This window comes from Tripterygium wilfordii, chromosome 13 (genome assembly GCF_013401445.1).
Source record: "Tripterygium wilfordii isolate XIE 37 chromosome 13, ASM1340144v1, whole genome shotgun sequence".
In the NCBI taxonomy this organism is placed as follows: domain Eukaryota; kingdom Viridiplantae; phylum Streptophyta; class Magnoliopsida; order Celastrales; family Celastraceae; genus Tripterygium; species Tripterygium wilfordii.
This window is the reverse complement of record NC_052244.1, coordinates 14,856,233-14,871,355: the sequence shown is the minus strand read 5'-3', so window position 1 is coordinate 14,871,355 and position 15,123 is coordinate 14,856,233. Positions and strand designations below refer to the sequence as shown.

The window sequence follows — 15,123 nt, the reverse complement described above, 5'->3', positions numbered from 1 at the left end:
TGTTAGCTGGTGATTGCCATTTTTATTTGGTTCTATCCATACGCAACGCGTTCTCTCACACTTTTTTAGTTTTTTTCTTTTAATCTTAAAACACTTTTGACTTCTTTACGGAAATACGGGGGGTGAAAGATTACAAGGAGAAGCACTAAATGAGTAAATTATTTAGAAATTAACTTCCTAATGGTAATAAGAAAATAGTTTGTTGTCTCATTACAGTTTTATTTGAGTCTCGTATATAAAATTTCTACGCTTGGTTTGTGCCTTATTGTGTAAAGTAGGCCCGTCTTTTCTACCAAATATGATGTCGACCGATCGATGGCTATTCTCAACAAATCAACATGGGATACGTGGTAAAAGTAGGGAGATTTTATGCTAATTTTTTATTCATGTTGTAGGGATTATGATAACATTTGTCTGAAATCTAGGATTATGATGTTGAAAATTAGGATATATTGTCCAAAAGAGTTAAAATCTTGGGATTTATCTTTGGAATCATTTTTTTTTCTAAAAAGATGAGGTTTGTTAGCAATAGTAAGAGATTTTAGCTGGATAAAATCAAAGCAGGTCAGAAGATTAAGGAATTTGATGCTGGATAAAATCAAAGCAGGCCAAAAAGATTAAGGAATGAATACCATATGTTTATTGGAAAGCGGGTCAAAAGATTAAGGAATGCCCATATGCTTACTGGAAAGCGGGTTAGAAGATCAACTGAGAACTCAATTTTATTTTTGACATACCACATAGAATTACGTTTGCGATTGGAATCGAACTTTGAACACATATGTTTAACTCAGTCGATTGTCAACCAAACCAACTCTCGTCGGTAATTGAGAACTCAAACTTAGCACTTCAGCCACTTAGACAAATGTAGTGGCCAAAAATGATCAGGCCCATTTTCCTTAGGTATGGCTCAAAGCCCATTAAACTCTTTAACTGATAATGTCCAAGGCCCAAATTTTATATCCATATCCACTAAGTACACATTTATTTTATTATTTCCCGCCAAGAACTCATCCCTCCAAGTTTTTTCGCGCCACAAAATACAGTGATCTCGATAGCTTTTCCCCAATCTCTCCCTCCAAATCCTCTCACTCTCTCCCTCTCCCTCTCCCCCTCTCAGACAGACAGACATGGAACAAGCGAATCAACGAAGCCATAGCTACTCAAAGAAACGGAAAGAACCGTCTGCCCCTGAAAACCCTTTCAGGGGAATCTTCACCCGCAGCCGATCACAGATCTACCTCCACTGCAATCGCTCCGGCAGGTTCCGGTCCGATTCTTCTTGCCATGGAACCCAATATTCAGATCTCTTCTGTTTGTTAGCTCTCAACAAAAAACGCAGAACAGCTCCCTGGAGCTCAGTCAAAGATCTCCGCCCCAGCAGGGTTTCTTCCACGGGTGAAGAAAATGAGGATGTAAAGGTTTTTGAGGGGAAGATTGAAGGATTTGGAGATGGGGTTTCTCGCAGTGCCGTGGATTTGCAACCTAAGACTTCCAATTCTGACTGCTTTGGCAAAGATGGTTCGATTGGAAAGGTTTTCGATGATTTGAAAGCGATTGGGGATATTGGGGAAGTTGAAATGGAGCAACAAGAAAATATTGAAGATAGATCTGTTGCTACAACGCCTCCTGATGCTGAGATCTTACGCAACAAAGTGGAATATGAATCACACAATACGGAACATGTGCATAGAAGCAACACTCAGAATGATGGGCACGGTGAAGAGGTTTTCGGTGGCGCTAATGACAAGCAAAATAGAGTTGATGGGCCGGTGAAATCAGTAAGAACCCTAAGATTGCTTAAATTTGCATTTGATTGTACTTGTTCATTGAAGATTGGTTTTAGTGTAATCGAATTTAATTCTATTTATTGAACTATGATTTCTGAACTAATGTATACTGGTATGGGTTTTCGACATAGATTCTTACTCGGGGTGTTCGGGGGAAACTGTTCAAAACTCCGGGCTCATTCAGCTATAGAAGACTACTACCTTACTTGATGGATATCTCAAAAGATAAACCCAGTAATTCCTCTGCTCCCGTCTTTTGTTCTTGTATGCAAACACACACACACAGTTATGTTGAAATCCAAATAATAATTGTACACAGTCAAGAATAAAACAGTGAAACTAAACTGGGTTGCTGTTGATCTCTATAGGTGTTCAGAAAATAGGACAGTCGGCTAGAATCGAGAGTGGTCTAGAACAAAAACTCTTTCAGCCTGTGTCTGCTTCCCAATCTCAAGTGATTAAAGAAAAACCAAACCCTGAGAATTCACCTGGAGAGAGTTGTGCTGATGATTTGCATGGTAATGAGTCACAATCAATATCTCTTTTAGGCATCACTGAATCTTCAATTCCAAACGGTTCAACCATTGATCTTTCTGACAATGCTGGGATCGAGAAAGTCAATGCAGGAGTTCCTAGTGAAATTCTTAACTCTGATAACTCAAGCATTGGTTCCCCTGTAGCATTGAAAAACACCAATTTAGACAGGTGTGATGAAAATAGTGTGAAATCTGATGATACCAAGCTTATGGAGACTCGAAAGTCTGAGTCACATGATAATAATTTTGCTTGCAAAACTCAAAATTTAGATCATATGGACAGTAGTCAGTCAAGCGAAGGTGGAGATGTCAGAGACTATTTTGATGATGCAAAGCAATCTGACGGGTCTAGAGTTATTAAGAAACATGATTGTGGAGCTCAGAATCAGTGTCATCCGGTGTCTAATGCACAAGGGGATGACAAGTTGAGGGGTGGCTGTGATGGCGATGGTAGCATATTAGATCAAATTGGGCGTTCAAATAAACAGATTTTCCAGACGACACCTCCAGGTGATGGTGTCTCTCTTCAATCAGAGTCAGAAAATCATGTTTTTGGGAATCCATTGACTAGAAATATTCACTGCAAAAATGTTTCGGTTCAGGATTCCAGAATCAGCTCCAGTCCTAAGTGCAAAATGGTAAGCTAATATCTTCCTCTGGATATAGAAAGTCTCTTAAACTGTTCTTAACCTTTTTTTTACTGTAAAAATGATTTAAAACCCTTGATGACAGATTAAGATGTTTGAGGTTCGAAGCTCATTCAACTACAGAAGATTGCTTCCGTTTCTGACAAACATTATTGAAGATGAATCTGGTGAGTACATGGTTTTCTCTTCATGACAACTATATGAAAATAAATGCACTGGGACCTTTCATGCAACTCAGCACATCAATGCATTGAAGTCAGCCTAACTCAAGAACTTTTGGCAGGTGCTTGCAGAGGTGGTACAAAAGTAGAGAAGATTTCAGAACAAAATCCACTCCCAAAATATTCAGCTTCTAATTCTGATGAAACGACCAATGAAGAATCTACTGGTGCTAGTGTTCTTCAAATGCCCAGGTTAAGTGACGGCATTTGTTCATCTATCAATCATCAGTCTGCGTTACCATTTCCTGAGCAGGTTATGAAATCCTCAAGTACTATCGAGTCACAAAGGGAACCAAATTTGCAAGTTAAGGAAACGACATCAAATGCAAATAAGAAGCTGGAGCCTGTGTCTGATAATGCAGATGTAACTCATGGATGTGGCATTCCATCCATTAGACGATACTCCTTTTCCAGTCAGGAATCCATGTCTAAAGAAGCAACTAGCATGGTACTAAATCAGTCATCACTTAGCTCTGAAATTGACTGCATGAAATGCATAACGAAATATACTAGTGGTGGAAAGCGAGTTAAATTTAGCAGCATTTCTCAGAAGTTTTCGCAAATTGAAGCCTCCGTTCCTTTAGGAGTTCCTTCTCTCCCCATCAGAAAGGGTATTCTTAAAAGAAATCCAAGAGGATGCAGAGGGATCTGCACTTGTTTAAACTGTGCTGCCTTCCGCCTCAATGCAAACAAAGCATTTGAGTTTTCAAGAAATCAGATGCAAGATGCAGAGGAAGTCACCCTAGAGTTGATCAGGGAGCTAAAGCACCTGCGAAATGTGCTGGAGAAATCTGCTTTCTACACAGATTATAATAGTGTTGCCAGTGCCAATCAGGTGAGTGTCGCAAATACTTTGTATCTATATCCTCATAACTCCATTCCTTGTAGTCAAATTACTGAAGTTTAGAATTGTTATTGCATTTTAAAACTTTGATTGATGTTTCCTTGAATTAATACCTCCTAGAGTTTTGTAGGATTCTTTTATTGTACATGCAGAGTTTAGAGTTTATCAAAACACTATAGCTTATCATACATACCCTGAGCCTATTATTAGCCATGCGGCTCAGCTGCACTCTGCCTTGTCCGCCCTTGGTAAATATTTTGACAGTAAAATGTTTTATTTTCTCAAGTATTACCAGAACTTGTAGCATAATTCTAAGCAATATAGCATTTCCAGATTTGTCATGTGTTGTTGGGGCTCGGGAGATGATATGGGAATTGGCTTTGTATTTGAAAAGTTTCAATTCTTGTCATTCATGATTTATTGTGCAGATTCTGTCATCCATCCATATATCATTTCCTATGATTTAAGTGGTAGTAAAGGAATTCATCCTAATTTTTTTTTTTTTTATTTTGTTGGAGTTAAGGTTAAAGAAGCTTGCAGAAATGCATCTAAAGTGGAAGAGGTGGCAATGAACCGCCTACGCCTAATGAATTATGAACTGAATGTACACTGCAGAATCCCAGTAAGCTTCTAGTCCTTACTATTATTCTGTATCATTTAATACAATGGTTTTCTTGTAAGAGTCTCTCTTCACTTTTCTTTTCCTCTGTGTTTCAAACATTCAATGAAGTTCACCTTATCTTCTTTCAGTGCGAAAAGCGACCAAAGGTGAGATTCGCCAACCAGGTTGAAGAATTTCTTCTCGCAAAGTCAGATTCCGAGCAATAACCTTGGCGCGGTAAAGAAAATGGTCAAAACACAGTGGAAGAGAAATGTAGAATTCTTGATGTGATCACAATCACTCAGTCTTTAGTCATGTTTGGCATCAAAAACAAATCTTTCTTTCCCACATTGCAGGAGAAAGGATTGCTCCTTGTGATTTACTGAACTTGTTTGTTTGTTTCAGGTGACAAAGAGGAACAAAAATAATCTTATATAACAATCTATTATGTTACATGGTCTCTACTCCCTAGTAGAATTGTTGTGTTTCATAGTCTCTACTAGGCAATATTTGTGGGATATTGATGAAATTATGTGTTTTTCAAAAGAAAATTATAAATATTAAATTAAAAATAAATGGGAATTCTCAATTCTTAAGGAAGATTTCTCTCTTTATAGGAGGAAATGAGAATTCTTAATTTAGGAGAAATTTGGTTTTTGTTGAAATTTTAAATCTAAAGAATTTTAACAACCACACGGAGGAGTTATTAGAAAAAAGAAAATTCTTGTTCATGGAAAATTGAATATAAACCATATCTAATAGCAATATAAACTATATCTAATAACAATCGGATTGATTTTAACAACCAAACATAGAAATTATTAGCAAAAAGGAAAATTCTTATTATGGAAAACCGGATTCCGAACCAAACCATGCCTAAAAGAAATCAAATCGGACCAGGATATAATGCATAGGCGCACTTTAGTGGCTGGACATCAAACGTGGGCATTCACAGCTGAACAAAAGTTCCGTTCCGTATGAAATTTTCACACTTGTTAAGACAATTTTACCCTTAATTCTGAGTCCCTGAAAATAAAAAAATGTAGAAAGTTTTGTATAAAATAGTAATTGTACCGGTATTTGTGTATTTGATAAGTCGCGCACATGGCGTACTGGTTTGTTGAAGCAGTAATCATCAGTGTCCCTCCTTTTTTTATTCCCCCCCAAGACCCTGCACTCAGTGAGCTTGACTTTTGCTTCTCCTCTAAATCCATGTTTTTCTTGCTTTTAGTTTTCCAAATTTTTGCTTGATAGTCTCTCTCTCTCACCGTTCTCCTTCTGCTTTACCCAAATCGAGATGGAATACCAAGATCAGAGAAAGAATCACCTTCCAGGTTAGTTTCATTTCTTGGGTTTCTAATGGTCATTTTCTTTTCTTTTGTTCCTTTTCGTTTCGTATGGGCCCTCTTGTTGGTGCCTTTTGTTCAATGTGAATGTTATTTTTCTGGGTTTTTCTTGTTGATTGAAATCCTGCAAGTTTACACTATTCTTTTTGTTTGTTTGTTTGTTTGTTTATTTATTTATTTGTTTTTCTTGTGGAATAGTATGTCTAGGTTATCTTTTATGGGCATTATTATTATAATTATGGTAATGGGGGTTGTATTGAATTTGTAGGGCATGAGAGCCATGGAGTTCATCTGTGTCACAAATGTGGATGGCCTTTTCCAAACCAACATCCTAGTGCAAGACACAGGCGTGCACACAAGAGGGTTTGTGGAACCCTTGAAGGTTATAAGTTGCTCGATGCGGAGGGGGCCATCCATTCTGATGATGAGCACCTCTCTGATGATGATCGCAAGACACCCAGTGAGAACTCTTTTGTTTTTTTCTACCCTTTTGTTTGGTTGATTAGGATTGCGTGTGTTAAATATTCTGAGAATCTTCTTCTTGTTGTGCCTTAAAATGTGTCTGTGCTGCCAATACTCTGTTGAATTGTTGGATTGTAGAACTCTGAAACACGAGCTACCGTAATTTTCTTGGTTTTTTGGTTATGGGAAATTTACATATTGATAAATTTGTCTTTATTAGGTCCCAAGTTCTTGGAGAGAGATGTCGTGGAGAAGGGCACTGTTGGAATTACAGAAGGATCAACTAGGCAAGGAGATGAAAAATCTTTGGAGACTGGTAGAGATCTGGCAGACAATGTGGAAAAGATCACTAAGAATGATCCCGAGATTGCACCATCGCTTAAGAATGGTACAGTTGCTGGTGAGTTTGTGATGAAACCAGATGATAGATTGTGTATGGTTGTATCTACATACTAATTTATGTATTGTTGATAATTATTTGGGTAGCTGAGAAAATCAACACTTATGATGAACTTTAGAACTGCTGCTCTTGCTCCTTTAGAATGATCAAATAGTTCATAAAATGATGGGTGCCTTTTGAAGTACGGTGTGAAGGCCCTGTATTGGTCAAGAGCCCTCGAATGATATTTGTAGTGTCCCATACTTATAGGTATATGGTAGAGCATGATTCATTTGGGCGATTGCATTATGTCTAGATTAGATTTAAGTTTCAGGTAGAAGAATCGATTCCTCAACACGAGGGTTTCATTAAATATAACAAAAAAATTGTAGCCAGTAACTGCGTTGCAAATGGAGCTTCAAATGGGATCTTATCTGGCAACTTGCATCTTTAAGTCGTCACAGCATGTTGTTTGGGTGGAAGTGATGATTACTTGCTGGTATGCATTTGCATTATATTATAGTCTCTTGTGTGTAATTTGTTGGATGTTCCTTCCTGGTTCTCTTTAAACATCAATATCACTGTAAGTTTACATAACTACATGTTCTTATCCATAACTTTGAGGGTATGTTCTTGTGGAGTTGTTTGGATGTTTCAAAGTTAGGGTTTGGAGGTGAATGGAAATGTAGGAGGAATTAAGAAATTTAAGAGGAATCCAGCTTAATAAGAAACTACATGTCTGCCTCTGATAAATCTCAAAATTGAGCTTCTGCACATATTCATGCTTCCCTCCCTGCATCAGTTGAAGGGAAATGCAATGGAAGGTTGTCAACCTTGTTCATGTAGAAGGAGGAGGTGAGCAAGATTTGTTTGTCATTGGAGATTTATAGGTATTTCCCTATCCTTCTAAAGTGCCAATTGGTGAACAACGTTTTTTATAAACTCTCCCTTCCCTGCCATCCAAACAGCTCCTCATGAACAAACTGCTACGCAAAAACAAACCCAGTAGCCAAAATCATATAAACTATGCCTGCATGTATTAATTTATATCGTGTTCAAGCAAGCTTGAATACCCTTTTTTGCAGTTCTTTCTTCTATCCTTTGTCTCCTGTCTTTATTGGATTTTTTTTCTTCTTTCTTTTGAGGAGCAATCTTTATCAGTTTGTAGAGTTTGGCACCCAATTAAAGTTTGAAGGAGGATTGCTTCTAATTAGTGCTCCACACAAACTACTAAGCTATTTTTTTCCCCCAATAAAGAGCAAAGTACAAATGTCACCTTAATTCAAGCATGATGGTTTTCAAGCTTTGATTGTCCATCAAAATTTTGATTGGCATATCTTTTATGACAGTTATTGCTGAATGGACTTAGGAATTGCAGTATCATATTTTCTTTATAATGAAAGTTTTTATACATGCGACTATAGATGTGTAACCGTGCTCGTGTCATTCAACCTACAGGCCATCTAGATGACAGCAGCAAAATGAAAAAACCTGAAATTCCAGAAAGCATGGCCATTCTGGCGGGTACTATTCCAAAAACAGAGGATCATATCTCAAGCTCTACCATCAATGCCGCAGTGTGTTCTTTGTCAGATAGTAGAAAAGAAGAATCTGCTAGTGAGGTTAGTGATGATAAAAGTTCTGCGTTTGGTGTAAAACCCATCATTTCCGAAACACCCAGAGATGTATCACAAGAATCTGATAATATAGGCGCTGATGCGGGTACTGCTAACTGCTCTGCGCTATATCTTGGAGAGGAGACCAATGCGAAGGAGAAGGAGCAGACTAATTTAGATAGGAACTACCCTGATGATTTGGTGTCTTTGACTGACAGTGCAGGTGAAACATCTGTCGCTGTGCCTGTGGTACAGAAGACAGAGGAAATAATTACAGATTTTGGGCCAGCTGATGAAATTCTTCAATTGAAAGAAGAACATACTGATGGCTTGGATACCAGTATGTCTATAAGTGAACTTTCCCATAAAGTTGATCATGTTGCACTTGGGAATTCTTCTATTGATGCATCTCAGATCAAGGATGCTGGTCAAGGAGTAGCCTTTGCCAGTTCTGGTCATTCAAGCAAGGATTCCAATGGAAAAGAAGATGACAATGAAAATGTATTTGTGCTTTCATTGCCTGATGATATAACCGTAGTAGACGAGGCTGAGAACATGATTAGGGGTTTAAGAGATATGAGTTCACATCAATCTCTAAACTTGGAGACATGTGAAATGATTACAGATCAGAAAGATGACGCTAAAGATTCTGTACCTAAGAGCGATTTTACTGATCTTCAATCATGCGATTTTAAAGAAAGTTCTGAATTCTCTGCTTCTGAAATGTCTATGTTTGAAAATGACCTTAAACAACAATGTGGGAGCAGTAAGCCTATTGAGGGAGAAGTGCCAGTTCAGAAAGATGACGCTAAAGATTCTGTACCTAAGAGTGATTTTACAGATCTTCAATCACGGGATTTTAATAAAAGTTCCGTATTCTCTGATTCTGAAAAGTCTGTGTTTGAAAATGACCTTAAACAACAATATGGGAGCAGTAAGCCTATTGAGGGAGAAGTGCATGTTCAGAAAGAAGATGATAGGCTTCAGATGAAGGTCACAACAAGTGAAACCCAGGTCTCAGGTGACTTAGAATCAGGTGTTTATGCACTGGTGACTGACAGACAAAAAGTCCAGGAAGTTTATCCTCCTGAAGATAAGAACCCTCATGATTACTGTAACCAGGAGAAAGCAATTGAAAAATCTGATGTAGATATTGATGACAATATTGGAAGAGTTGGAAAGGAAGATCATGCAGGAAGCACAATTATAACTGACTCTGCTACGAAATTTGTGTCAACACCTGAGGAAAATGTTTCACTAAAGGCTGAAGCAACACCGATTAGTCTTCATGAATATCAAATTGTCCCAGACGATGTATTGGATGTGTCCAGGATGAAGTTGAATGTAGATTGCTGTCATCTGAGTAAAGCCACGGATGTAGTACCGGCAGAATGTGTTGGTGGGACAACTGCAACTGAATCACATGAAGTCATGGATACTGAATTGTTACAGAGGGACACAAAAGGTCAAACTTTGAAAGGGCAACCAATTCCTCCTTCAGATGCCAAGTCATCTGTTCAAAATGCAGCCGCTGTTGCAGACAACTGCGACAGAGACTCTCGTGGGTGTGCCGGTGATATTAGATGTGAATCTTTACCTGGTGAATGTGTTGACAACTCTGTTAAACAGAAGTTTGGTACATCTACCCCTGATGTTTCCATTGACACAAGTAGCCAAACCGATAGTTTGGAAGGACACTGGGGGTCTGTTTCAGGTACATTCTTGTCTTTTCATGTGATGAAAAAGCAACTTCTTACATTACTGGAAACTACAAATCTTAGTTTAGTAGGTCTTCTGTATGACTGCCTTCTCTCGTTCATAAGGATTGTGAATTAGGAGCGTCCTTGCGCATTAATAACTGATTGGTATAGGATGTAACATCTTAGAAGATAACGTTTTACTTGATCTACGTGATAAAATCACTTGAACATTACCTATGTTTGTAAGTATCCTTATGTTTGTGAGTTGTTCTTCTGCATGTAACAGTGCTTTCCACCCAATCAGATATAACAGCCATCACTGAAACTGGACCTTTTACGTCAACTGATTTTCGAGCATCAGCTGAAGCAGTAACTGCTAGCTTGAAGAATTTACAAGTTACATCTGAGGGACAACGCTCTGATAAATCGGAAATTTTTGAGCCACCGTCTTTCATGACATTAGTTGAACCTAGAGGTTCCCATGTTCAGACGGTACAGAACTTGCCACATCCAGAAACTTCATCTCCACAATCGGGTTGGTTCCCGTCTCTCACTCATGTTGTGAATGAGTCACAAGGGAGGAAGAAGAATGAACAGATTATTGCCAAGGTAACGAACTGGAGCACCGGGAGGCAGCACGCACCTTTGAAGAGCCTTTTGAGTGAGGCCAAGGCTGAAACCAAACCAAAGTCACCAAATTTGAAGGAAAATCCAGGCATAGCTGCTACTCAGACAAAAGTGACCTCAGTTGTGGGTTCTAATCAACCAACCACCAAGCCTGCAGGCAAAGAAAGCAATTCTCCTCCAGATGTTAAGGGAGAGAAAAAGAAGGTCAAGGGGAGACCATACTGGGCACAATTTGTTTGCTGTTCATCTGTAGGCTCGAAGGCGTAATTTGGAAGATTGATTTGTTGAACTACTGAACTCTTGCAATACTGAATTATGATATGAGTATTTGCCTGTAATTTGTACTTAGATAGGGTGGTGGTGTTGGAAATATATTGTTCATATCTTCTGTTGCTTCACCACATCATTTTTATAGCTTTGTTGGTTTGCATTGTTTGGTTTTACACTTCTATGCTCTCGTTGAGGCAGGTTTCTTTATGTTAACGTCGAAGCTCAATAGAATTATGTAAAAGCTATTTTTTTTATCAACGAGATGGCTCGATTATGTGTGTCCAATATTGGATTTCAATGAGAGTCCTATGTGATTTCCTCTCCTCTAACGACCTCTTACACGTGGTTGATGACGTGGAAATTCAAAAAAAAAAATAACGATACAGTCGTGAAAGTATAGATTTTTTTTTTATTTTCAGCAATAATGCTTGCAGTTCGAGTCTCACTGATTTATTTATTTATTTTAAAAAGTTTTGAATTTTTTTTATTTCATATTTATGCCTTTCCCATTCTGCTAAAACCCTCCTTATCCCCCCATTCGTCGTCTGAAAGCATGGATTCCACAAACTATAATCCGCTCAAAAGTTTCTCGAAGTTCACGCAGACCTTGCAATTCAATCTTCATCAAACCCTCAACAACCTTCAGAACAACTGCGGTGCCATCCAAACCCAGTTTCACTCCGCCTTTTCGGACCTTCAAACCCACACAAAGCATGCATTTGACACCATAATCCCTCGTTTCAATCCCAATTCGCCCTTTCCAAGAAACGCAGCTTGGGCTAGGATTGGTGACGAAGCCAAAGGCTACGGCGAGCCTGTTACCCGATCCAGTGCAATCAGGTCAAATAGGTCCATTGAGGAGAGGCTGGCTGGCGTCCCTGTTTATGCGCTAAGCAATTCCGACCAGGAATTCGTGTTGGTTTCGGGGAGTTCTATAGGGACGTCTCTGGGTTTATTGTGTTTCAGGAAGGAAGATGCAGAGGCGCTTCTTGAGCAGATGAAGAGCATGGATCCTGAGATGCGGAGGGGAGGGTCTAAGGTTGTTGCTGTTTCATTGAGCAAGGTGGTTTTTTTGATTCATTGTTGAATTTTTCATTTTTTTTTGAGTTTCAGTATGTTTTAATTGGCTATGTTTGTGGTGCTTTGATAGGTTTGTCAGCTTAAGGTTGATGGAGTTGCATTTAGGCTAATACCAGACTCTGCAGAAATCAAGAACGCACTGATGGTGAGTAATTCACTCATTCTTAATGTCCCTTTCTTACCAACCTCGGAACACACACAGAGGAAGAAGAGTAAGATAGAGTGATTTGTTAACATATTAGACACATAAATATTTATTAATGGATCTTGTTTTTTTACTGCGATCTTATTCCTAATAGTGCAACCTCAAGTCCTTTTAATAGATATGATATATGCTTTTGTTTTTGACCATGATGATTGTGGAGCAGCTATTTACATCCCAAAGATACAGCTCAACATGGACGCAATAATTTGGTGGTTTTTAATTTATTCTCTTACTCTCTCTGGGTGTTTTAAAAAAAAATTCTTTTCTTTTTCTATTTGAAATATGGAATTCAATTCAATTACTTTTCATTTTGATGATCTGGCCACACAATTCTTCTTGCTTGAATCTATGTCAAAATTTATGGGACTTGTTTTATTTGACTTTTGCCTGTTATTTGGTAGGCTCTTTATTTAAAGATAATTTGGTCATTTTTGTACTCTTTGCATTGATGCTATGTATAACTGGGTGCTTGTTCTTCTTTGATGTCTTATCTTGCCACTTATTCTTGTAGATAGTGATCGCTAGTACTACATCACGGAAACCCTTCAATTGGCATTGGCCTACATTTTGGATTTGAGATTCCTTTCCAGTTACTAAGACACTCTTAAGTAGCTTTTACATTAGAAGAGTGCTTCTTTTTTCTTTTTAATGAAGTTTCTGAATTGTTTAATTGTCTGTATGATTGTTCTATTCATCTTATAATGTTCCTTTTCAATTTTCTTCAATGGAGGTTGCAAATATTCTATTTTATCGACTCATCATGGCTGATCTGTATATACTGAATTTATTTTTATGTCCGTTATGCAGGCGAGGCAAAAACTTGGTTTGTCTTCTGATGGTTTCTCTGGAATTCCAGTGTTCCAGGTTAAATCTTAAGCTTCTGCAAATTAATTACATTATCACAACTAAATTATATTGTTTGCTTGAGAGAAGAAGGAATGTGATAGAATCTATAGACAAATCAATTTCACGACTAAATGGATGATTTTGTGGGTAAGTAGATGAATGAAGCATTTACTATCTGATTCCATCGTATGTTAATAGCGGAAAGAAAAGAAGAAGAAAAAAAAAAGGCGATAGTGTGTTTGGCATTACCTCTATCTATGCTGTAATTTATAAGATCATTTTATGCGTTTTCCATAGGTTAGTAGAAAGCAATGGTACTACTTGGTTTACTTAGATCGATATCATATGTCAGCTCTAGTTGAATTTTTTTTCTTAATTAACTGGTAAAGATTATATTTAAAAAGAGAATTAAAATGACTCTGATGTCAGCTCAGTCTCCTACGATTATAGGATAAAACTTCACACATTCACACCCTCCTGATCTGGCAGTGGTTATGCAACAAAGGTATACAACATTTTGTTACCTTCCTCAACCCCACAAAATGCTTGACTATTGTTCAAAAATGTAAAGGAAAAGCAAAATGAAAATATGCCAATAGGTTCACTTGTTAGCAGAATTCTATGATTCAAAAGTTGGAAGGCTGTCTTTGTCATAAATGAATTAGATAATTAATTTACACTCACGCAAATGTTGTGTCTATATCCAATTACTTATCATGTCTAAAATCCAATTACTTATCATGAATTAGGACGTTTACTATTGCAATTAGAAATTAAATTTTGAGCTGAAACATGTGTTTTCGGCAAGTGTTACTCTAGAAGCGAGCTGTGTAGAGATCTTTTGTTTTCAATCTCATTGGATGGCATTTGTAAACAGGATAACTCTTTTACGTTCAGCAGATTTTTATATGATCCTGTCTGTTGCTCTAAGAGCCTATGAAAGAAGTACAATCAGCTTGATTCACTCTGCTGTCACTTACTCAGAGATAACGTGTTATGTGATTATAAATTTAACTTGATTTCTTTTCCATGGAGCTTCATCCTATTGTTTGCATGACTTCAATGCTTATGTTTTATATAATTGTCATTTCAGTCTAGGAGCCTGGTACTGAGAAGTCAAAACAAGAGCTATCGTCCAGTCTTCTTCAAGAAGGTGAGTTAAAGAAGTTGTACGACCCCATTTCTGTAATCTTGGCATAGAATATCATCTTCTTACTATATTGGTATTCTTCCAGGAGGATTTGGAAAGATCACTAGTAAGAGCTTCCCAGCAGCAGCGAAAGATAAATCCAGTCCTCAAACAAGGAGACATTGAGGTATTGTTCCATTGTCATTTGTAAGAAAAACCTTTGTTTTTGAGAAGGCAGAGTCATAACTTATCCTTCACTTTTAATTCCTGTAGGTAGCTGTTTTTGAGGAAATTATCAAGGGCATGCAGATGCAGGTAAGAACCATCCATATGAAAGTTTTATTTCTTCTTTTTCTCCCCTTTTTTCAAACTTGAAAATAACAATAAAAACTTTTATTGCAGGAGAGTTCTACCTTGAAATGGGATGATGTTGTCTTTATCCCTCCTGGTTTTGATGTCTCAATTGTTCCCAGTGAGCAATAATAGTACTTAAAAGGAGGTTCATTTTATGTTTCTGTTTTCAACCCTATTATTGCACCTTCTAATTGTCCGTACTTTTCACATAAAGGTTTAAGGTTATAAGTGGGATTGGAAATGTTGAAGCTAGAGATCTTGTAAATTGCTTAGCTATTGAACATGTTGATTTACAGCCGATTAGATGTTTTACAGTGTTATATTGGTATATATTTACGTACAAAATGCTCTTTAGGTTAGGAAAAAAAAAGACTAAACTAAAAAAAGAAAAAAAATCTTATTTTATTTATTGGGCAAAAGAGTACTTTTCATCCCTCAACTATTGGTCGGGTTTCATTTTCGTCCCTTAA

The 15,123-nt window shown here is 37.6% G+C and overlaps 3 protein-coding genes across 4 annotated transcripts; all 3 read left to right on the top strand.

Moving 5' to 3' along the window:
- Positions 1-1,020: 1,020 nt before the first annotated feature.
- LOC120012054 lies at positions 1,021-5,112 on the top strand. The gene is made up of 7 exons (XM_038863294.1): positions 1,021-1,781; positions 1,922-2,024; positions 2,159-2,964; positions 3,059-3,140; positions 3,257-4,029; positions 4,562-4,660; positions 4,789-5,112. Exons 1-7 carry the CDS (start codon positions 1,131-1,133, stop codon positions 4,864-4,866), a joined length of 2,592 nt encoding a protein of 863 aa, XP_038719222.1. The 5' UTR covers positions 1,021-1,130; the 3' UTR covers positions 4,867-5,112.
- A 648-nt stretch (positions 5,113-5,760) lies between these two features.
- Positions 5,761-11,310, top strand: LOC120013091. 2 transcript variants are annotated; one of them, XM_038864740.1, is made up of 5 exons: positions 5,761-5,973; positions 6,254-6,445; positions 6,668-6,847; positions 8,285-10,156; positions 10,447-11,310. In XM_038864740.1, the coding sequence occupies exons 1-5, from the start codon at positions 5,937-5,939 to the stop codon at positions 11,034-11,036; spliced, it is 2,871 nt and encodes a 956-aa protein (XP_038720668.1). In that variant the 5' UTR covers positions 5,761-5,936; the 3' UTR covers positions 11,037-11,310. The 2 variants fall into 2 exon arrangements, with proteins under 2 accessions (XP_038720668.1, XP_038720667.1); XM_038864739.1 differs by having other exon boundaries at positions 5,763-5,973; positions 10,429-11,310.
- A 231-nt stretch (positions 11,311-11,541) lies between these two features.
- Positions 11,542-14,964, top strand: LOC120013112 (protein TIC 22-like, chloroplastic). Its single transcript, XM_038864785.1, has 7 exons — positions 11,542-12,102; positions 12,190-12,264; positions 13,132-13,188; positions 14,264-14,323; positions 14,406-14,486; positions 14,573-14,614; positions 14,702-14,964. The coding sequence occupies exons 1-7, from the start codon at positions 11,593-11,595 to the stop codon at positions 14,780-14,782; spliced, it is 906 nt and encodes a 301-aa protein (XP_038720713.1). The 5' UTR covers positions 11,542-11,592; the 3' UTR covers positions 14,783-14,964.
- The last annotated feature ends 159 nt before the right edge of the window (positions 14,965-15,123 follow it).